The 25,117-nt window shown below is 43.1% G+C and overlaps 1 protein-coding gene across 1 annotated transcript in view; it reads left to right on the forward strand.

The window, feature by feature from the left end:
* Nucleotides 1–25,117, forward strand: part of coro7 (coronin 7) — a 249,810-nt gene that overhangs the window by 205,912 nt on the left and 18,781 nt on the right. Inside the window, exons 10-21 of the mRNA XM_080724911.1 lie at nucleotides 16,039–16,093; nucleotides 16,681–16,738; nucleotides 17,385–17,530; nucleotides 18,922–19,017; nucleotides 19,638–19,742; nucleotides 20,649–20,802; nucleotides 21,415–21,590; nucleotides 22,173–22,281; nucleotides 22,416–22,502; nucleotides 23,110–23,252; nucleotides 24,175–24,279; nucleotides 24,530–24,615. Of these exons, the coding sequence (XP_080581037.1) occupies nucleotides 16,039–16,093; nucleotides 16,681–16,738; nucleotides 17,385–17,530; nucleotides 18,922–19,017; nucleotides 19,638–19,742; nucleotides 20,649–20,802; nucleotides 21,415–21,590; nucleotides 22,173–22,281; nucleotides 22,416–22,502; nucleotides 23,110–23,252; nucleotides 24,175–24,279; nucleotides 24,530–24,615 (1,320 nt within the window). The remainder of the gene's footprint in view (nucleotides 1–16,038; nucleotides 16,094–16,680; nucleotides 16,739–17,384; nucleotides 17,531–18,921; nucleotides 19,018–19,637; nucleotides 19,743–20,648; nucleotides 20,803–21,414; nucleotides 21,591–22,172; nucleotides 22,282–22,415; nucleotides 22,503–23,109; nucleotides 23,253–24,174; nucleotides 24,280–24,529; nucleotides 24,616–25,117) is intronic.

Genomic DNA, 25,117 nt, shown 5'->3' on the forward strand with positions numbered 1-25,117 from the left:
CGTTAATCACGTCGTATTTAATTATACTTCATCTGTTACAGATGATTGTCCAAATAAACCGTACGTTATTTAAACTGTGAGCCATTTATAGACAATATGCAGTGTTGCCCTGGGCATCGTTGTAGGCTGTAGTAGGTGATGTGTCACACCATCTGCATACCATCTGCATTAACATATGAACTGAACGAGTATGCAAGTTGTTAATGATTTAACTCTATGACCATGATATGGGCTTTGGTGTGAAGTCATGAAAATATCGTACCCTACACAATTTACAAAAGCAACACAAAGTACATTCATTGATGAGCTGCTTCTTCCTGTCATCTGATCAGTGTCCACACAGTAGATTAATTCGAGTTGCATTTTAATATCAAATGAAAAACGATGTAATGAATGAACCAATGCGAGTCTTTGAGAATTACAGTTAGTATCTTCACAAATAATGAGCACATTTCTAGAGACACGGTAACACATTCATTGTACTAAATGACAAGAAAGCATATATTTAGAACGATATGTAGCAGTGAAATACCACAAGATTTTGGAAAATGCCTACAATCAATACACTTATTTGAACACCTTGGTTACATTAAGTTCTGCATAATGCGTACTTTCTGCTTTTGGTACCTTTTAATACAAATACTTTTTATACTTGTACTCAAGTATCCTACATTTTTAATACAAGACTTCCACTGACATTGCAGTATTGCATGATACTTAAGTAAAGAATGCGAGTACTTTTCCCACTACTGCCTAATAAGCATGCTAGTTTTAGTACAATCAGACATCACAGATAGATGTATAGAGTAATAGGCTCTAAGGCAACTTCAAACTTGCTACAGGCGTCTTTTGTCATGTTAAAAAGATGAAAACATGACTGCCGCATGCTAACACGCTAGCTTACTGCAGTTAGCCAAGCAATTGTACACTATCATAACATCCCATATTGATTGAATTAGTCCACTGTTTTGCAACACACCATTACATCCGAGGCTATAAAAACGTCTGGCATCATTGAGCGTTAAGGTGTGTAGTCTTTCTATAGGCAGAGTAATTTGTCATTGTCAGACAACATTAAAAGAACCAAGACGGTGTGTGATGGTCGAGTTCCATCGGAGGTCCGTTCGGCCCGTCATGTCGCAGCAGGACGATTATAACCACTGTCCAATGCTGATGTGCTTGTACCCACGGAAGACGGAGATGGGCGGGCGGTCATATAACAGCAGGACTCCTCACGGTGGTTGTGGCGGACGCGCATCTTCTGTGGCGTTCATGTTTTAGTTAAATGTGATGAAGCAATGTTAATGTAGGACCCCTTACATAAGGGGAAAATGTAAATAATATAAGGAATAGACAGGACATTCACAGGCGTCTACTGCAGATTACATCCCACAATAGTCAGTCAGTTATATGTTCACTTTGTCACGTTCATTCAAAGCATTATGGGAACATTGAGCAGTCATCATCATCGTCATCTCAATATACTTTTCCAAATACAAATGTGTTTAAAAGCATTACGTTAGCGAAAAACATCCGAAAACACCATACATGGCTGGCTTTTGTTGTTGTGAGGGCTGACCGGGGCTGACTATGCGGCCAAATGAGAAACTACGTCAACTGTATAATCACTCAGTCCTAACGTCTTTTGCATTTTATACCGAGGCTATGTATAGCTAGGTGTTTGGTAACATACAGATGTTAACAAGTTGTGATGACAAAGAACCAATACGAAATCATTATGAAACAGACTATTATACGAGACAATGCACAGTGAAAAAAGGGCAAACATGACCACAGATACAATACATTTACGACTCAGCTTTCCAAATGAAGTCCAATTGCCGGAGGAGAAAGATTAATTTTAACCGTGTATCTGCTTTTTTTGTTGTTGTGGCAAACGGTTTAGCCATGTATGGGTGCTAGGTGCTAGCAAAGAACAAACCAACTAAAGCGATCACCTGGTCTTCCTGGTTGCTGCTTCTTCTTTTCTTTGGGGTTTATTGGTGGTTGGTGTAACCTTAAAGGGGCATTACCGCCACCAACTGGACTGAACAGTACGCCAGCCAGTTAATGTCCAATTTTCTTAATATTAGGGTTGTTTTGTAGGTTTTAAAACATTGAGTTCATTTATTACACTTTTGAAGCAGCCAGAATAAGCTTTCTATACTTAAAGTACCAAAAGTAAAAGTACAGATGCGACACAAAAGTAAAAGTACAGATGCGACACGTTGTGAGCTTAGTATGCACTAGTAGGTTAGCATACATTTAGGGCTTGCAGATTTGTCTCTGGTAATATCTGTATGCCCATGATAAAAATGGACATGCTGGCATAAGTTATGGAAGTATAGATTGTGTAGTTAAGTGCCTGAGTGTCGTAAATAGTAGCCATCATGGACGTTTTCATTGCAAGATCCAGCTATTAGACCAAGCCCAATCGGGCCATCTGTTGCTTGCTTACATGCATAGCTTGTCAAATGCTAACAACAATGCACTTGTGTGATTTCTAATTGCACTTCTGGGACAGTCTAATTCATGCTTTGTATCAAAACGTCGCTTTGTGCCGAAAATAGCAGACCTACAAGCTCAGAGCATGTCGCAGATTCTAGACAGCAAAGTTCGAAAATCATTTACAGTCGCAGAATGTTAAATAATGCACAGCACGTTTTCTAAAAGTGTAGTCCAGACTATACTCTAATGACAATGAAACATGACAGTATGTTCGTAGAAATAAAGAGTAATGCATGAGTTTGAGAAGTTGTGTTTTATTATTATTACAATGTTGAGTCGACAACGCAGCCCATCGATCTGCCAAGTGGACGTGAGGTGGGGAAAGAAGAAACATGCACAGACGTTGGATAAAGTGCTACTATACATATGTATATAGACATATATTTGGCTAAAAGTTGCAATAGTACAGAACACTATGACAGCAGAGAAAACAAACATGAATCACCTTGGCGAAATGACAAGCACAAAACTATTGCGGTCGTAATGAAATGGTTTCTCTGGCTGGAGCGGCTCCGTCTATTTCCTGGTGGCTGAAATAAACGTCCATATAACATTTGCATTCGGTAGTTTACTGGTCCGAGTAGCTGCTGCATGTCAAGTTACTCTTATCAGGCTCGTACAACGACGTAATCCGAAGTCTTGTATTTATTAAACAAATGAGCAGCAACAACACAGCAGTGTAACTCAGCAGTGTGAAGCAACAGGCTAGTCAATACTGCGGTAGAGCACAACCTCCCAGGTCCATCTCCCGCGTCCTGTGTACGTCGTCACATCCGGTTACTACAAAATAAAGGCACTCCTTACATCTCCCTTTCTTTGAGAACAGAGGGTGGACCACATAAATGCAACAAGTTAACTTTAGGGTTTAAACCATATGGCTAACAATCATCAAAGAAAGAAAGAAAGAAAGACAAGATTTTGGAAAATAGCGTACAATCAATACACTTATTTGAACACCTTGGTTGCATTCTGCATAATGCGTACTTTCTGCTTTTGGTACATTTCAATACAAATACTTTTTATACTTGTACTCAAGTAAATTTTGAATACAAGTCTTCCACTTGTATGATACTTAAGTAAAGAATGCAAGTACTTTTCCCACTACTGCCTAATAAGCATGCTAGTTTTAGTAAAATCAGACATCACAGATAGATTTATAGAGTAATAGGCTATATGGCAACTGCAAACTTAGCAGGAGTCCTCCAGGCTATGGGGGAAAGTAGCTGTTGGAAAAAGTACTCAAATGTTTTACACTTGTTTTTTTAAAAGTATCTTAAAAGTATCAATACTGCACTGTAGATGTACTCAGTTATAAGTAAAAGTCACACACACACACACACACACACACACACACACACACACACACACACACACACACACACACACACACACATACACATACACGGGGGGGGGGAGTGACAAAATTCATAGATCTAGAACACAGACTTCATAGATATAGAACACAGAATATGTACAGTACAGTACAGTGAGGTACAGTATACAGTACAGTAAAGTACAGTAAGGTAATACGCAGTTATTACTGTTGTTTGAGCACGCCCGAGTTTTTTCAAAACTTTTTTTTTTTCCAAAAAACATTTTTTTCCAAAACTTTTTTTTTTCAAAAAACATTTTTTTTTTTTTTTCAAAAAACATTTTTTTTTTTCATCTGACCATCTTATATATTGACTGTGTCAATTCTTGTTTAACACAACGCTTCTCTTCTGGGGGTCCCTGGCACAAAACCTTTTAAAATGGGGGTCCGCGGCCAAATATACCGTATGTCAATCTTTAAATTAAACATTTTCCATTATAGTTTTAGTCAACGAAACCAACACTGGACCACCAGTGTGGTCCCCCTCATCTGTCTCACTGAGTCATTCATGCAATAAAATCTAGCACTGAAAACATAAAACAATAATTATTTAATAACAAGCAATAAAGAGATGAATTGATGGAGCGAGTCATGAGATCTAATAGCAAGCAAACGATAAAGAGATGAACTGATAAAAATGGGGTCAACAGAATATCACTGTCGGGCAGAAACCTCGTATCTCCAGGTTTCAAATTTGTACTTTTTTCACCAAGTAAAGCCCTGCTTCATCATACAAGGATGTCGCACAAAAATAGTGAAAACAGCCGATCTAAAAGCAGTGGGAGGTTGGAGGCGTTGTGTGCTTGTAGATCTGCTATTTTCACTAGTTAAATGGTAATTCATTTTTAAAATGATAAATACAAAACTAAATTAGACATATAAGGTTTCCACCCGACAACGACGATATGCTGGTTGCTCATTGGGTCAGGATTTTTGGCATAAATCAGACAATGAGAAGAATGTGGTACTTTCTTTTCTTAATAGTGATAGTAACTGAACAGTTCAGTTCCTTTCTTACCTTTATGTGAATTGCACCACACACACACACACACACACACACACACACACACACACACACACACACACACACACATACACCCTGAGTCACATACATCTGTCATGGTCATGGCATAAATCTGCCACTTAATCTGCCCGTCTTCTTTCCCCAACTTATTTGCTTTTTCCAAATCTTGTGAGAAAGTGTGCTTGAAATCGAGGTATAAGCGCAAGCATTTGGCATCTTGTTTATCGCATCTGCTGGGAAAGCCAGCGTACGTTCTCACCCTCCAAACCTCTAGACTCTAGAGTACATCGGTGGCCGGAGTCCGCCGACCGCCACTGTTTACACGGTGACCCACCCCGAATGCCCCTGTCATCCTTTCTGATAAACCCAAACATTTCTTTTTAGAGCTACAACAACTCTGGTCCCTGGTCTTTAACAGGCACGTGCACACATAGACATCATCAAAGAGGGCTTGAGCCCCTGCCCTTTTATCGGCCTGTAAAAAGTGCCCTCTCCAGACCATGAATGCAGTTTTCTACTATGGTAAAAGAAATGCAAATGGCCTCTTTCCATGCCATACCTGAAGACGGCATTCAAGAGAATTGCCTAGTCCAAACTCTCCTGAACTTGAATGCAGCATCTTATGTTGAAAGAATTGCCCTCACTGTGTAGAAATCCATGCCGTACGCCTCATCTCCATTATTTCCTTTTTTTATGCTTAAGTTTAGTGTGGTATTAAGAACCAAAAAGAGCCGACCTCCAAGCTCACAACGCGTTGCAGTGCGACGCGTTGTGAACTTGGAGGTCTGCTCTTTTCTATATGTTCACCAAAAGGCCTGTTTAGAAATATCAGCCCCTGCCTCTCTAACATTCTCTACACGTCCCTGGTCTCTAATACGTCTGGCTGCAGTGGGAACCACAGCCAGACCGGTCACCAACCATGGGACACTAGAGACATCCAGTGACAGCTTGTATGATCTATAGGTCCTGGAGACGGTGTCTTTGGCAGCAGGCTGATGAAGTGGCCTGTCTGAGTTCATAGTTCAGCAGACCCCTCACCTCACTGATAGCACAGCCCCAACACCACCCACCCTGACCACACTGATGTAAGCAGACCCCCGGCCACCTACTGACCACAGTGACGTACTGTAATCAGAGCACCACCCTCCCACTCACTCACGCACTGACCACACTGACATAACCAGGCCATCTGATACAGACGGTAGGGCTGTCACGATTATGACATTTTACATTATTTGTCACTCAAATAATTGCGATTAACGATTTAATTGTGTTTTTGTCGTTGACAATTACATTTCTGTTTGGCTTTTAGGCTTTGAAGATGCACATGGCAGATATGACACATAACTTAAATATACAAAGAAATGACTGATATATTTGACAACTTACTACTTAAAGGGGGCGTGACACGGCCAAAACAGCTAATTAAGGCTATCAAATTAGCCAATTTTTTTAATGATGTCATTTACCCCCACCGGCACCGCACGACGGACGAAGTATACATTGCGCGGCACCGCACGACGGACGAAGTATACATTCACTATACGGCCCCGCCTCCTTTTCAGACTGTTTGAAGAAACACCACGTGACCTACTGTATCATAATGTTAAATTTCGGCCGGTGTCGCCACTCCTTTAAGAAAATAACATTGATAGTGGAAATAGCCAATCTACAAGCTCACAACGCGTCGCGATGCAACGCGTTGTGAGCTTGTAGATCTGCTATTTCCGCTATTTCTGAAAATGTTTGAAAATCTGTGAAAATTTTTCATCATTCACGATTATGACGATTGTGAAAAATAATCACGATTATGTCAAATAATTGCGATTAGACGATTATGTAATAATTGTGACTGCCCTAACAGTGACGTACTGTAACCAGACACTCGCACTGACCGCATTGACATAACCAGGCCATCGGATACAGACGGTTGTTGTTGTTATTGTTGTTGTTGAGGTATTTGCTGTGGTACATTTGCACCTACAGCATGTGGAATTTGTCCTCCAGGGTTTACCCATCCTAACGATTAGGAGCAGTGGGCGGAAAGAGGATCAAATAAAGCATTTCATTCAACAGCAATTAGACAATGAAATGAGCTTTGAATAAATTCCCTAAAATGAGTCAAATGTCACTCAAGTGAAAGTCTCGCAAACTTTCAACTTGGCGTCCTTTTATTTTTTGTATGTCACAAAAGGTGAAACATTTCGAAAGAATTCAAAAGCCTTAAAATGTGATAAAAATAGACAAACAACACATTGTGAGCTTGTAGTTCAGGTATTTTTGCGTGACAACATATACAGTATCTATTATAAAATGGGGCTTAAGAGTTTAATTTCCTATGATCTCTTCTGTAATTTTCTACTCTGTCTCGAGCAAACAACTTCTTGTTAGCTGTGCCTCACTGCTTAACATACAGTAAGCTGTACCTGTATTTTGTGATAACAGGCCTATTTTTCTCTGTCCCATAAGAGCAGAGTTTAGTTGGCACACAGAAAGGTTCCTTTCATGGATAGAGATCTGGTCATTACAGTTAGCCTAGCTTAACTCGTGCCCCTGCGGAGCTACGGGCTACTTTCATTAACTCTGTATAATGCAGCGCTGTGTCCTTGCGATGCTATCTACGCACAGGACATGCCAATGTATGCACAGGTGAGTGTGTGTGTGTTTGTGTGTGTGTTTGCTGTGTGTGTGCATGTGCATACTGGGCCAATTATCTCAGCACCTTGTTGCTGATTTCTGGAGGGAGTGCGTGTTTTGTGCGCGTTACCAATATTATCCTGCCCGTGCTTATTTGTCCAGTGACTGGACACTTTCACTTGGGCGGCCTCCAGTTTCTGCCCACTTTGAGATTATCCCCCTCCCTGCCAAATCCAGCCAGATCACAGCTGTAGATACCCTCTCACCTGCGTCTGCAGCGGGGTCTGCCACCCCTCTCCACCTCGCCCCCCCCCCCCCCCCCCCCCGATCCCAATGGCCTACCCTCCATCCCGTGTTGTCCTTCAAGACCCCCCCTCATCTCCTTCCATCTCCTTCCATCTGTCTGTCATCCACCTGTCCATTCGTCTCTTCCATTATTCCATTTTTCAGATGACCTACCCACAGTACACACTGCTTTATCAGACGACAAAGCATTCTCTCGATCACAACACGCACGCACACACATGCACACACACACACACACACACACACACACACACACACACACACACACACACACACACACACACACACACACACACACACACACACACGCGTGCGCCCTTTTACGCACGCAGGAAGGCAATGTAATAGACTAATATGGCCATCATATCTGATGGTGCTGAAGGTTGCTGTCATGCGTAGAAGGTCATTTTATGGTGCGTATTAGGGGTCTGTGGAGAGAGAGAGAGAGAGAGAGACGTGAGGTGATGGCAGACAGGGGTCCCCCCCCCTCCCCACTCTCTCTGCTTTGTGTAAACGGTGATAGCAGCAGAGTGCTAGTGACAGACTAAAGCCAGGAGGGATTTGTGAAGCACCCAGAGGATCTTCTCGGAGCGCTGGGTGGACTTAGAGAGGTGTAGGAGCTGATGACCTCGCTTGTAGACTGTTACCAGCTATTATAGGTCGTTACCTGTGAAATTAAACATACTAAGTTTTGCATATTTAGACCAGCGGTCTTCAACCTTTTTCATACAGTATAAGGTCCATTATGTGGGCAGCATTGGCTCAGGAGTAGAGAAACCTTCATTAGAACACAGAGGGTTCCCCCAGAGTTAGTGTTGAAGAGCAAGACTTCTAACAGAGTATTTCTACATTGCAGTATTGATACTTTTACTTAAGTAAAAATGTGAATACTTTTTCCAGATCAAAGTTCCCCCTCACGTCATTATATGATGAGTATTAAGTACTTGCGTGTGTGTTTGGCCGTGTTCCGGTCACTCCACACTGGACTGAAAGGCGCTTATGTCTGGATTAGTGTTTTCGGCTTGATCAGGAGTGGCGGTACCTTGGGGCACCACACACACACACACATACACACACACACACACACACACACACACACACACACACACACACACACACACACATGCACACACACACTCAAACACACACATCACCTCTGAAGCCTCTTAATAGTTTTCCCGTTCATTCATAATCAGACCATGTGACCGAGATCTGGCCGCTTGCCTCACTCCCAGACATTAACCCTGTGTGTGCAATTAGTGTGTGTGTGTGTGTGTGTGTGTGTGTGTGTGTGTGTGTGTGTGTGTGTGTGTGTGTGTGTGTGTGTGTGTGTGTGTGTGTGTGTGTGTGTGTGTGTGTGTGTGTGTGTGTGCGCGTGCATGCGTTATTGTGCAGAACCTGTGTGTGCATACATCTACTATGTGAATTTGTGTGTGTGTGTGTGTGCACACATAGACATCAAAGGGGGCTTGAGCCCCTGCCCTTTTATCCGTCTGTAAAAAGTCCCCTCTCCACTCCAGGAATGCAGTTTTTACTATGGTGAAAGAAATGCAAATGCCCTCTTTCCATGCCATACCTGAAGGCAGCATTCAAGAGAATCGCTTTGTCCAAACTCTCCTGAACTTGAATGCAGCATCTTATGTTGAAAGAATTGCCCTCTCTGTGCAGAAATCCACACCACATCTCCAGTATCGCCTTTTTTATGCTTAGTTTAGTAGGTTATGAACTACAGAACATAGCCGACCTCCAAGCTCACAACGTGTCGCGCTGCAACGTGTTGTGAGCTTGGAGGTCTGCTATTTTCAATATTTTCACTAAAAGGCCCTTTTCAGAGATGTCAGCCCCTGCCTCTCTAACATTCTCTGCACGTCCCTGCGTGCGACGGTGGGTACACGTGCCCGTAAGCTTTTCCCTCTGTGGGAAAACGGTCTATTGGTGAGGTGGACCATGAAGGCGATAGTAAACAGAGACCATTATTTCCAGAGATAAAGCGGCATGCCTATTACGTTACTGTTTGACTTGTTGTACGTTTACTGTGAGAAAACCACAGATAAGGCCGCAGAGAAAGTGAACGCAATTTGGACAAACATCATTGAGATTGTTGGACACAGGGTTGTGGAATGGGGAGGGGGGGGGGGACAAAATAGAGCCGGGGGTTCTCAAATGCTTTATTTTCAAGGACCGTCCACGATAAACTGCTGTCCCGTCTTTTTTATTTTAACCAAAAGTGAGCAACCTTTCGCCCATGTCAGAGCAGTTTATTGTGTGCGGACAATATTCCTTTTTTCTTCACTTGATTATTTTTGTCTCTGTTTAACTCATCTTCTACCACCAAAGACAAAACAAGTGAGTGGCAAAGTGAGATTAACATTTTTTAACGTCGTTTAATGCAATCAGATAGGACTTTTCTTTTTGGATGTATGGGCTGTCAAGGCCAGAAAGTAGTATCTTTGCCACTCAGTAGGCATTCCCGCATAACTTCCGGGTAAAGCCCACACTACCAATGACGGAATATGACACTTTTTTAAAGCGCTCTTCGCTAACCTATGAGTGACCATTTGTTTCCAGGCTCTCTGGACCTCCGTCACCACCATGCAGTGGATCACAAAAGTGATTTGTGATTTGTTCCCCATGGTACTGGATTGAAATCTATGTCATTGAAATCCTATCTTGCTCCGGATAATCGCGCCGTTCCATTTTTTTCTTCTCAGATTCTCCGAGACCCTAATACAGTAGGGGCCGTATTATGATCCAGGTCTTATGCCTTATGCCTTAACTTCTTTGCCTTTTTTTACTATTTTGTTTTTGTTTTTTAAATATTTCAAATAGCTGATCTGCAAGTTCACAACATGCAGGTGTAGATCAGCATTTGAAGTATTTAAAAATGTTTTTCAAAATAGTGAAAAAAAGGTAAAGAAGTTAAGGCATAAGACCTGGATCATAATAGGGCCCAAGGTGTTTTAAAGGGATCGGTGGGTCGATCGTTGTGAAGAACAATATTCTCTGGCTGTTATTAAAGAACTGTGGGTCATGTGCATGTCCTACCTTTTTTCATATTATTTTCAAGCACCACCAATAACTCTTTCAGAGTTTCAGACCTGTAGGGGTCTATTTGGACACCTCACCCCCCTCTTTCAAGGACCCCTGAAGGTCCCTCGACCCCACTTTGAGAGCCACTGATACCAGAGCAAAGGAGAGGGCGAGCGAGCGAGAGAAAGTGGCGACGGGGGTGAAGCCGGGTGGTGTGCATGGGAACGGAGGTGTTTAGAGACTCCCTGTGGTCTGACTCGGACATGGGAACACAGAACCGCACTAACGAAGCGTGGCCGCCTCCTAGCAGACTTCACAGGACCTGGGATGGAAGGGGTGTGTGTGTGTGTGTGTGTGTGTGTGTGTGTGTGTGTGTGTGTGTGTGTGTGTGTGTGTGTGTGTGTGTGTGTGTGTGTGTGTGTGTGTGTGTGTGTGTGTGTGTGTGTGTGTGTGTGTGTGTGTGTGTGTGTGTGTGTGTGTGTGTGTGTGGGGTGGGGGTCTCGTTCATGGTCACATCACAGGCAGAGAAGGTAAGAATGAAAGGGAAAAGAAAAAGGAAGGAAGAAAAGAGGGTTGGGCCCCCAGGCCAGGGTCAAACCTCCCCCCAAACATCCTCAAATCAGTTCCACTTACGTCAGCCTCAACCTGGGCTAAACACCTTAGTTAGTGCAGGACCACCAGTGTGGACTAGAGGCCTCTCCTCTGACAGCTTGACACAAGGAGAGAGAAAGGCTTTGTTCACGTGCACAAAACAACTCTTATACAATACATGCATTTTGTTGGAATGCTTTTGCTCTGTCGTTGGAGCAGTTTGCTCCTGAACACAGTGTACAGCATGTACGGTATATACTGTATATGTCGGCAGTCATTCCTCGAATACATTTTTGTATTTTGCAGACTGTCAATATACTCTTTTGTGTGAAAATGGATTAATGATGGAAGATATTTTCGGGACAAACATACATACGTATATATTTTTTGTCATCAAAATAGAAGCTCATAGTGACTGTTGTGGCAGTAATTAGCCAGGAGCTAAGCATGGAAGGTTAAAACACACTGCATGACGCGCATGCACACGAAGAATTCAGGTCCACTCCAATCCCTAAGTTTGACCGTTTATTCTTTCACACGCGTTATATGTTTTAACAGTTCCCAGTAAACTCTTGACAAACGTGGTTGTTAATGTGACAAGTGGCGTTTTAGCGGTCAACAGAAAATGTCGCTCCCAAGCCCCTCTCCATCCAGATTCCCAAATCCCCAACTACTACTGAGGCCAGGTGAACACTAAGCAGTTATAAGTGTGGCAGCTTCCCAGCTCCGGTGCCCATGCAGTGCCCATCTGTCAATCAAATGTGCATACCTCCACATCAATAATGAAACCCATAGACATCACATTATGGCTCCTACAGTGACTCCAGATACAAGAGGCAGCTAGTATCCATGTCTGATCATTTAAGATACAAGAGGCAGCTAGTATCCATGTCTGATCATTTAATGTAATTTATTGTTTCTTTTTTTTACCCCAAAGTAGTAATGTCCTTCCCTCAGCTGTTTTTCTTTTCCCTTTCCTTTTCAGAGTCATTCATTCACTCGTGCACACTCAGACACACACACACACACACACACACACACACACACACACACACACACACACACACACACACACACACACACACACACACACACACACACACACACACACACACACACACACACACACACACACACACACTATACTGTACTGTATATAAACGTTGCGTGTCACGTTGTGCACGGTTGCTTAAGATACCAAACGCGAGTCTGTCATTACATTGCCGTATATATAGAAGCGTTGCGTCACCGGTCTGTCACTCTTGGTTGATGTGGGGACATGCATGTGGCCTCTCTCTCTCTCTCTCTCTCTCTCTCTCTCTCTCTCTCTCTCTCTCTCTCTCTCTCTCTCTCTCTCTCTCTCTCTCTACATATCGTCATTGTCGGGTGAAAACCTTGTATGTCCAAAACCGTTCATTTTGCATTTATCATTTTAAAAATGATTTAAACTAGTGAAAACAGCCGATCTACAAGCACACAACGCCTCGCACCGCGAGGCGTTGTGTGCTTGTAGATCTGCTGTTTTCACTATTTTTTGCGACGGCCTTGTATGATGAAGCAAGGCTTTACTTCATGAAAGAACGTACAAATTTGAAACTTGGAGATACAAGGTTTCCACCCGACAACGACGATATATATTTATATATACAGTATATCTAACACAGTACCAATACAGTACAGGTCATCATGGGAAGCTTTTCACTCTCTCACTGCCTCTCCAACTCGTATCTCAAACGGTGACACATGGCCCCAGTGGCTCTGTGATGTGAAGTGGTCACGTCAGCCACCACTCACGGTCCTCTTCCACTGTCACTGGAAAAGAAAATGAAACGGCAGGCAGGCAGGCCACCACCGCACCGCTGCTGCACTAATGATGGCCTTGAAGGGAAGGAGTGAGACAACGGAGAGAGATAGTGGGGGAAAGTGTGTGTGTGTGTGTGAGAGAGAGAGAGAGAGAGAGAGAGGGGCAGGGCTGTTTTTTGCATGTGTGCCTCGGTCAGTAGCATGATGATTTATGGCTTTGTTCGGTCACCACAGCCAGTTGTATTCCCCCCCCCCCCCCCCCCCCCCATTCATAAGTCATAAGCTCATTCAGTTCCGTCATCCTACTTACTACATCCTGCTTACAGCAAGTCATGGGAGGAGGCTGATGACCAGTGGTGGAAAAAGTACTCAAATGTTTTACTGAAAGTAGGACCGTCATCTAAAGGGGTACTGTCACTTTAAAAAGTAATCTTAAAATATTAGTTAATATGTTTATGATGTCATCTATCTATAAATGCGAGAAGTCTCTGCGTGTGTGTCTGTCTGTCTGTCTGTGTGTCTGTGTGTCTGTAATCCGCGTATCTCGAGAACCGTTCGTCCCACCGGCTTCAGATTCGGCACGCGCGTTCCCCGCCGCGGCACGGAGTGCAGTGCCGGGTCTCGACCCGACCGGCGCGAAACGTTCGGAATCTCCTTATTTGGTTGATTGTTGACATCAGGCTGTTCCGGAGGAAATCGGCGAAAGCTCTGACTCATTGTGACATCACTTCATAAAAGGCTCTGACATCACGTACGCCACATGAGTCAACAAAAAATCTATGTGATTGTGTATGTATGTATGTAATCCGCGTATCTCGAGAACCGTTCGTCCCACGGGCACGAGCGTTCTCCATATATGGGCATAAAATGAATGCCCCCATATATGGGCATAAAATGGATTGCAGACAGACAGATACAGATATCTCCATATATGGACATAAATGGACAGAGGCAAACAGATGGTCAAAGATCTCCATATATGGGCATAAAATGGACGCAGACAGACAGATACAGATATCTCCATATATGGGCATAAATGGACACAGGCAAACAGATGTTCAAAACGGGTCCTATGACAACAGGTATAATGAGGTTTGCATTAAAGGGGGAACCGGCACTGTGTCTGCAACACAGTTGGAGGCACAGACAGATACTCCATATATGGGCATAAAATGGACGCAGATAGACAGATATCTCCATATATGGGCATAAAATGGACCCAGAACTATAACTGCAGTGATCTCCATATATGGACATAAAATGGACGCCGACAGACAGACAGACAGACAGACAGATACAGATATCTCCATATATGGGCATAAATGGACACAGGCAGACAGATGGTCAAAACGGGTCCTATGAAAACAGGTATAATGGGGTTTGCATTAAAGGGCGGGGCATTCATTCCCTATTTACATTGTTCAGAGTTGGCCAGGTCGCCGACTAGAGTGACGCTGGGCCGCCCGAACCCAGCGTCAGTTGTCAGAATGCGTCAGTTGTCAGAATGCGCAATATGCCAATTAATTTACTGTACTTAGACTACTTACTGTACTGGTCAGCTGTTGTTGGGGGGCGAGGGGCAGATTACACTGTGACGTGAGTTTCATAGTTTCAGACTATTTCAGACCGTTTTCAAACAGACCACGTGACCTACTGTATCATACTATTATAATTTTGGGGCGTGTCAGCAGGCCTTTAAGTAAAAGTATCAATACGGCAATGTAAAGATTATGCAGAATGTCCCGTTTCAATAGTTCAAAATGTATAAATAAACCTTTTGAAATAAGCAGATCTACAAGCCAGTTGGGCATGGGGGGCGCGTCTCTGAAGGTGAAGTCGTGCCTATGTAATGTTGAAGTCGTTGTTTAGCGGCATACTCAACCCCCTCTTTAGTAACAGCCCCATTCCTCACATTCAGGGCTCATCAATATGTCTCTACACAAACAAATGTGTCCTTGGTAAATTCTTGGTTTTCTGTTTAACACGCCATTATAATGTTCTTATTTTGCTCGTAAGACCCAATTACTGAATGTCTAAGTCTCCAGGTCTTCTTCAGAATATGTATGACACTGATTTACTACGACACTGTGTATGGCACATTATGAGTCCACTGGTACTAGTGGTTCTCAAACGTTTAATTTGCAAGGACCACCATAACTCTGAGAGTGTACAAATGGAACCAAATGGACCCGTAAGGGTTCATTTGGTTCCATTTGTACGCTCTCAGAGTTACAGACATGTTATGGTCATTCGGGGCTATCTCTTTGTGTTTGTGGTAATATTATTGTCCGCTCATTTTGTATGTCCGTGGCAAAAAAAAAGAAAGAATTTTTGACCACAAGCCAACTTGGCGATGACCCCTGCTCACATTAACGAGAGTGTTGCTGGCTTTATGAACGGCGAACCCTGGATGTGCCTACGAGAGAGAGTGAATGTGATTCTAAGCGATTGCGCATTTGTTGAACCTAATGTGTTTTCACGGTTGAATTGAGTTGTTATTCTAAATAATGACGGCTGCCTACTCCACTTATTATGATATGTGGAAATAAAGCAGTGCAACTTCTTCTTGTGGTCAAGCCAAGTGCAATAGTCATTATACCCTAATATCAGGAACATTCTTCCACCTAGTGGTGTCCTTGCTCAACGGCAGCCTAATGCCCTCATCAGTTGAAAGGATTATGTTGATCATGCTGCTCCTTCACCATATTGATTATTATTCAAACGTATCTCACTCTCGCTCTCTCTTTTCATTTGTTCTCCCTCTCAGGACCCCGATACCTTTGTTTGATGTTGACACTGGTCTGCTTATCGTGGCTGGCATGGTAAGACTCATATCTCTCTCTCTCTCCCTTGCTTGTTTCCAGTGAATTCATATTTATTAGGAAATAAAATACCAGTAACCACTGTATTAACTAAACTTTGTTGAATGACAGTCATGCAGCTAACTAAGCTATTTTCACAGTGTGACACCAGTCTATATTGGACAAGAAATTAAACATACCGTTACGGTATGTTTAATTTCTTAACTATGGAAACAGGCACATCTTGTCCACGTATCTTTGTCTGTCTGTCTGTCTGTCTGTATGTCACTCCTGACACTGTAGTTCCCCTGACACATCACAGTGACATCACAGGCTCAGAGCAGGGATAACACCTTTTCACATAACGAATAACATGAGTAAGCATGTTTGGGGTCTCACAGCATATCCCTATATACATTACATGGATCTCCATATATGGGTAACTGGTCCGATATACATCACTGGACAGACGGCCGAGACATGGCGCGACCTCGCCCTGAGGCGTCTTACTTTGCTTCTAATGACATGCCCGGAATAGGGATGCTTTAATGCTCCACGTTTTTCATACCAAGTCCACTAAACGTTGCAGTGACCCTTCTCCTCCACAGGGTGAAGCTGTTGTTGACTGCTTTGAAGTAACAGCCACGGAGCCATTCCTCTCTCAAGGTACAGTAGGACTGTACCTCTGTTCTGACTGTACCTCTGTTAACTATGTCCCTCATTTTATTTAGCTATTTGTGACTCCTGTGCAGTGGTGGGAAAATAACTCAAATGTTTTACCTAAGTAAAAGTATCAATACTGCAATGTAGAAATACTCTGTTACAAGTAAAAGTCCAGGAATTCAAAATGTTCTTGAGTAAAAGTATAAAAATATTGACATCAAAAGTACTTAAATTACTAAAAGTAAAAGTACTCAGTACACAGAATGTCCCATTTCAAGTTTTCAAATGTACAAACATGTTTTGAAAATAGCAGATCTACATTGCGACGCGACACATTGTGCGCTTGTAGATCGTCTATTTTCAAATGGCCGAAATAAGTAATATAAAAATTTACTTTATAATAATAATCAAAATCTATAAAGTAGCTAGCAACTTTGTAGTAGTGGAGTGGAGTAAAAAGTACAATATTTGGCTCTGAGAGGAGTGGAAGTAAAAGTACCGAAATTGGAAACACTCCAGTAAAGTACAAATACCTCAAAATTGTACTTAATTGCGGCACCTGACTAAATGTACTTAGTTACTTTCCACCACTGAGAGCCTCTGTGCCTCATTGTACTGACCTGTTTGTGATTCCTGTGGTCCGGCGCAGTGAGCCACTGTCTGACGGACGCCTCGACACGTGGCGTCGCCCTGGTGCCCAAGTCTGCCCTGGACGTCATGTCCTGCGAGGTGATGCGTGCGCTCCAGCTGACGGACAGCTGCATCGTCCCCATCAGCTACCAGGTCCCTCGCAAGGTCTGCACAACACACACCTCCATTCATACACCATCCATCTGTCAAATATTTAGTCATCATACCATTTACACCAAGGGTCTTCAACGGGGGGGTCTGGGACCCATAGGGGGTCCTCCAAATCTTTGTGTAATAGAAGCCTTTTTTCTCCCTTTTTAAATGCATTCACTTGAACCCTAGTGTCCATATTCTGAGAACGTTAGCCAAAAATAGCTGATCTACAAGCTCACAACGCCTCGCAGCGCGTTTCGGCAAAGAGGTTTGGTGTAGAGGGGTAAAAGAACAGACTAAGTACAGAGTGAAAGGTCAAGTTTATTAAGTATTGATGGTTCAAGTGGTTAAATATCTGAAAATGGAAATTGACATGAATCCAAAATACACTGATGATTGTGCTGTCAAAAGATGAAACAATATGGAATCTGTGAAAAGGTTGTGGGGGTCCCTGCTTCATCTCTCTCTCAACTAAGGGGTCCTTGGCCTGAAAACGTTGAAGACCCCTAATTTACACTACACCAGGGTTAGGCAACCTTAGGCCAACATTGGCACAGGGGAAGGTGATCACTGGCACACTGGTGTTAAGCGTGAGAGAGGGAGGTTTGTACTTTTAATATAAAAGATTTAAAAAAATTGTTAAGTCAGTTAAATTAAGTTCTACAAATCACATCCGGCGCATACTAATACACTCGTTCAAACTCTTAACTTTGGCTGGGGAGGGAGATAGGTGGGTTATCGCTAGTCTAATGATCATTACATCCTGATGTCAATCAAAATACTTATGACATTTTTATGTGATGTCATAATTTGATATGGCACACCTGACTATCAAAAAATGAAAACATGGCACTTCATGTCAAAAGGTTCGCCAACCCCTGCACTATCTAGCTTAGTAAACTACCAACTTATGCCCTATCACTGTCCAGAGAAACCCCTGTTACAATACTTGAACTTTAAATTGAACATAAATGTATATCACTGCTGTCGGGCCAAAACTCTTCTCGCCCCCCTAGTGGCGAGAAAAAGAACTTCTGGGAACTCAGATTGGGCCAAAACCAGCTAACTCCAAAATGTAACTTTTTCAGAAAAAAAATAAAGAACTAAAAAGCACATTCTGCTCTTTACGTTGCTTCAATATTTTCTTTAACCAACATACAGACGTAAAAGGTGTTCAATAGCACTGATTTATGGAAAATGTTTGTATCAAAAACCTGAAAAATTGAGTTGGCTGGTTTCTGCCGGAAAGGAACTATATATTAATGTGTTTCAAATATCACACACAGAGAGCGAGAGAGAGAGGGAGATGGATAGATCCTACTGTACTTGATATTAACAAGCAGCGTTACAGACACATGTAGAGCTGGAATTGAATTGTGAATGCACTGACTGTGCTCTTGCAGTCGGGGCAGGAGTTCCATGCTGACCTGTACCCGGACACAGTGGGTTCTGAGCCAGCCATGACTGCTGAGGAGTGGTGGCAAGGAGGGAACACACAGGTACACACACACACACACACACACACACACACACACACACACACACACACACACACACACACACACACACACACACACACACACACACACTGTCATTCACCACACTGAAGCATGGTCTTCATCACATCATGCACACCATCTTCATCACCTCATACACTTCATCTGCGTCGCTGGTTCCCAACCTTTTCTGGATCACGATTCACGGCCCACTTGGAAATGTTGAAAGCGTTCGCGACCCCAACCATCTGTGGTCACATGGGTGTGCGGATTTCAATGATCAATCAATGGATTGTGTTCCGAATTGGATCAACATAACTAACATAGTATACTTTAAGTTCTCATTGGTATTACTATGAAAACAAATGATTCAAGGTTTTCAAGAAATATACCATATACCATTATATATTTTTTAAATATTAACATTATATTATGATTCATTCATTATGATTTTGCCTATTACTTGGGGGCCCATTTGCATGGCCCACAGATTGGGAACCACTGATCCTCATCACGTCATACACGTCATCATCATCCTCATGCCATGCACATCCTATGGTCTTTCGTAGAATACGTTTTGCCCACACAGTGTGTGTCTGTTTGCTGTGTGTCGTTGTCCTCAGGTGGAAAGGGTCAGCCTCAACCCTGACAAGCGTCCCAAAGCCAAGGCTCAGCCAGCCAAGCAGGCGCCTGCAAAGAAGGACCTGCCCAGAGGAGGGAGCAAAGAGGTTAGTGAATATGTTGTCAACTGACCAAAGAACATTAATTTTCCATTAGAGGACAATATCCACTTCTATTCTTTGTAAAAACAGACCTAAGTTACAAGTGTACTTCGGACCCTTTTTTCCATCTCAAAGTCTTTCCAAAACATTTTGAAAGACTTTGCGCAAAACAGGGACACCAGAGTCAATATGGTTAAAAGAACATACCATCTAATAAAGGGGTCTTCAACTGGGGGTCCGGGACCGGGTGCCATGGCATTGGTCCGAAGGTTCATTAGTCCGAATTTGTTAAGAATACTATGCCTACAGTAACCCTAACCCTAACCTTAAGCTCAGTAACCCTAACTAAATTTGGACTAATGAACCTTCCGACTAATGAACCTTCAGACTTATGGGCAGTCCCCCGGGACCGGGACCCCTAGCGGGTCCTCAGAGTTACTACAGGGGGTCCTCCTTTGAGTGATAGAAAGTTTGTTTTTTTCTACTTTTTTATATTAACCACTTGAACCCTTGTGTCAATATTCTGAGAACTTTAGACAAAGATAACAAATCTACTGAGCTTGTAGTCGTAGATTGGCTATTTTCGGCAAAGAGCTTTGGTGTAGAGAGGAAAAAGAGCAGACTAAGTACAGAGTGAAAGTTCAAGTTTATTAAGTATTGACGGTTCAAGTGGTTAAATATCTGAAAACACAAATTGACATGAATCCAAAATACACTGATGATTGTGCCATCAAACGATGAAACTATATGGTATTAATGGGTTGTGGGGGGGGGGGGGGTCCCTGCTTCATCTCTCTCTCGACTAAGGGGTCCTTGGCCTGAAAACGTTGAAGAGCCCTGATCTAATATATGGGGATAATATAATGGATGACTGTAGAGTAGAGCAGCTAAAACATTGCTGTGGTTGTGTAGGAGCCTGGGCGTGGCTGCTCCATCTCCAGCAGTCCTCTGACCACACCCACCAGCAGTGCTGCACCCTCCCGCTCCCCCTCCTCCACCTCTGGACTGTCCTCAGGGTTCCTGCCCAGTCCCAGCCAGAGCAACAAGGCTATCCACAGCCTGCTGGGTATGTGCTCACACACACACTAGGGCTGTGAACATTCACCAGGAATTAAATACAAAGTTATAAAGTTATAAAAATAAACATTTTTGTATTATATCCGAGCTATATCCGCTGGTGTCCTATTTTTACAAGTCAGAATCTGCAGAACTTTTCAAAATACTTTTTAATAATCCATTAATTCGATTAGTTTGATTAACCTCTATCTTGAACTTCCAAATGTGTTATTGTCTCTGTCGGATGGAAACCTCCATCCAAAACTGTTACTTTTCAGGATTCAAATTCAAAAATCATAAAGGAACCGATCTACAAGTTCAAAATGCGTCGCTTCACACCGTGTTTCGAGCTTGAGGATCTGGTACTTTTGATCCTTTTGTGTGACGCTGCAGTATGATCAATTAGGGCGTTAATTTGTGGAAAAACTAAAAGTTATATAAGAATATTGAGATAAGAGTTTTCTGCCCGACAGCAACGATGTGGTCTCCCTGTTAGACCCAGAGGAGGCATGTGGGGGTTGGTATTGTATACACAGGAGGGCCATGTCGACATTGGAGAGAAAATGCAAATAGACTTAAATGTTATTGTTAATATGGAACCCCATGTGTTCCCCTGACCCAGGGCCGAGCTCCAAGTTCCGTCACATCCAGGGGACGGTGATGCACAGGGACACCCACATCTTCAACCTGAAGGGCCTCAACCTCACCACGCCCGGGGAGTGCGATGGCTTCTCTGCCAACCGCCAGCGCGTGGCCGTGCCCCTCGCCACGTCCGGGGGCCAGATCGCCGTCTTCGAGGTACTGGTGTTTGAAGCAAACGAGTTTGATAGGCGCCTTTGTCACTAGACTTATACAGCGTTACTTAGTTAAACTGCAGAACAGTAGGTTTGGCTGAGTGCCACACTGCGAGCTTGTGAATCTGCTATTTTTGAAAAGTCGTGAAAATGTGTGCAAATCCTTGAATCTATGTATTTTTAAAGCGAACATTTGTAACTCAATTTTTGCTTCTGGGGGTCCCTGGAAGTAAATATTTTGAGATGGGGGTCCGTGGCCAAATACACATAATTTTGGGGGTCCTGGACATGAAAAGGTCTGAGCACCACTAACATAGAAACATAGGTTTTTCAGAAACCTGTTAGGATTTAGGTGACATCTATAGAATCGGGACCTGTCACAAATTGTCATGATTTTTCAAAAATAGCAGATCTACAACCTCGAGCTCCCCTTCTCGAGCTTGTATATCTGCTATATTTTAATAGTTAGCATAAAGTAATGGTTAAAGTGGTTAAAATCTAGAGTGACACAATTGCGTTCTAGGTCTTAAACAATGGGACAAACAGTGTGTTTGACTGAATCCTTTCCCCTCGCGTCTCCGCTCAGCTCTCTCAGCCAGGCAAGCTGCCAGACACAGCCCTGCCCACCGTCCAGAACTCTGTCAATGTGGTCGATTTCTGCTGGGACCCCTTCGATACGCGCCGACTAGCCGTGGGTAAGTTATCAGCCATGTGTGTGGGCGTCGGTGAGTCGATGCGTCCACCCTCCCCCCCCTCCCCCCTCCTTGTGTGATGTGCGTTTGCGTGTCCTCATGGCGCTCATTTTTTCTCTTCCCCTGACCGCGCCCAGCCGGTGATGACGCCAAGATCCGCGTGTGGCAGGTGCCAGAGGGAGGGCTGACCGAGACGCTGACCGAGCCAGAGCTCATCTTGCAGGGTAGGATGCCGGATATGACAAATACTATGTGTGGACCAGTGTTGGAAAGTAACTTAACTACTTTTACTCAAGTGCTGTACTAAAGTACAAATTTGAGGTATTTCTTTACTTTACTGGAGTATTTCCAATTTTCTGTACTTCTACTTCTACTCCATGACATCTCAGAGGCAAATATCCACTACAATTATTTGAAAACTTTAGTTACTAGTTTCTTTGTAGATTGAATATTACAAAACAGTATATTACCCACTTCAGCCCTATACTGTCGCATCACGACGCATGTGGATCTGCTATTTTCAAAAGATTTTTAATGATACATTTTAAAACTTGAAAGGGCACATTCTGCATAATGAGTTCTTTTACTTTTGGTACTTTAAGTACATTTTGATGCAAATACCTTTGTACTTTTACTTGTAACAGAGTGTTTCTATAATTGCAGTATTTGATACTTTAACTTCAGTAAAACATTTGGGTACTTTTTCCCACCACTGCGTAATACTGATGATGATGATGATGATGGTGATGATGATGATGATGATGATGATGATGATGATGATGATGATGATGATGATGATGATGGTGAAACTGTGCTGCTGTTCCTTCCTAGGTCACACAGAGAAGATCTACTCCATCAAGTTCCACCCACTGGCCAGCGGCCTGCTGGTGTCCTCGTCCTATGACCTCACCGTGAGGCTGTGGGACCTGGAGACTGGACAACAGGTCAAGCTTCTCACTGGACACCAGGACCAGGTTGGTGAAGCTCAAAGTGTTTCATTTCATAACTCAGAGAATGTACAAATGGAGTTGCAAGGGTCCATTTGGTTCCATTTGTACAATCTCAGTAGGGCATTCACCGAATATTCAAATATCAAAGTCACTATTCAACGTTGTTCACCGAAGTCGAATATTTGCTTTCTCTCTCTCTCTCTCTCTCTCTCTCTCTCTCTCTCTTTTATTTATTACTTCTTCATGGTTTATACAGCTTAGCTAGATAGGAAGTCATCAATGAGTTGTTAATGCCCCTGGTGGATGAATCGGTTAATGCTCTATCTATACTGATGTCATGCGTCACGTTACTGGAACTAATTACCTGTGGGGAAAAACAGCGGCCAGCCTGCAAACTCGATGTCATGATGGAGGAAGAGCCAGCTAATGCAACTGTCACTACTAGACCGAGAATTGCTAGTTTTTATTGTATGAAAAAAATATATATATTTATTTCCTGTCGAATATTCGACTATTCGAATACTTTGAGGTCGAATAATTCGAACAATAAAAATCACTATTCGTGAATGCCCTGAATCTCAGAGTTACAGACCTTCAAGGGTCCATTTAGAACCCCCTCCAAGGAATGCTGAGGTTCCCTGGACCACCACTTTGACCCCACAGTAGTTCAAGATGCACAGGGAAATACATCTGGTTGTTAATACGGCTTAACCTTGGGGGAATGGAAGCTATGAAATCATAGTCGAGTGTGGGTTCAAAATCTGATAGTTCGCCTCGGCCAAGGTGAGAGAATGGATCTCATCATTATAGCCTGTCCATGTTAGGAAGTAGAACAAAGGCTTAAACTGTGTGTCCGCTACAACATGTGGATATGTTCGCCTGCCGGCACACTGGAGGGAACACTGTCAGATCCCCATAAATCCCTTCTGGCTTCACTCCGTTTCAGATCTTTGGCATGGCGTGGAGTCCAGATGGCAAGCTGCTGGCCACGGTGTGCAAAGATGGGAAAGTTCGCATCTATGATCCTCGCAAGTCCACCGAACCAGTGCAGGTACAGTATGGACTGCATGTGCAGCAGCGCGCATACTGTAAGGGAACCAGATAGGGGCTTTCGCTGGGTATGAGTCCCATGACGTGGGTTTGAATCCTGTGTGCTTGTTTCTCGTCAAAAGCCTTTTTATGCTTTTAAATGCTCCTTGATGCCTTAGGAATTCATGATTTTATTTAAATTATAGATAACCTTGCCTTGCCCCACTGCCATGAAACTAGGTTATTCTCTCTCTCTCTCTCTCTGACTGCAGGACGGCCCAGGTCCTGAGGGCCACAGGGGCGCTCGTGTGGTGTGGGTGTGCGATGGCAAGTTCCTCTTGGTGTCCGGGTTCGACAGGTACAGAGAATGCATACCTCAGTATCTGTAGAGATGTTTTGAGCAGAAAACTTCAAACCTGATGGAAGCGGCAAAAACGACAACGGCCTTCCCAGTCTCAAAGGAGTTCCAAAACTGTTACTTCAGTTTTGAGTTTTGAGGTTGTTTTTTTTATTTTTATCGATTACTCACTCCATAGAGACTTTGTTTTGGTCGCAATAATTTGATGACCAGCAGTGGTTCCCTATGGAGACACAAAGAGTCTCCTCAAATTACTGGCATAGGAATGCAACAAGAAAATCCATGAATTCAAGTCTCCATGGTGTGCGTAATTGATAGAAAAAAATGGAACAACATATTTTTAGATGGGGGTCCGTGGCCAAATACCTGTAATTTTGGGGGTCCTTGGCATGAAAAAGTTAGAGAACCACTGATTTAGAGGAAGGATTTAGATGTCGGGTCAGAGATATTCTAAGACTTGCACACATTTCCACGATGACACGATTTTTCAAAAATTGCAGAT

The sequence above is a fragment of the Nannobrachium achirus genome (genome assembly GCF_963921795.1).
Source record: "Nannobrachium achirus genome assembly, chromosome: 4".
NCBI classification, from domain to species: Eukaryota; Metazoa; Chordata; class Actinopteri; order Myctophiformes; family Myctophidae; genus Nannobrachium; species Nannobrachium achirus.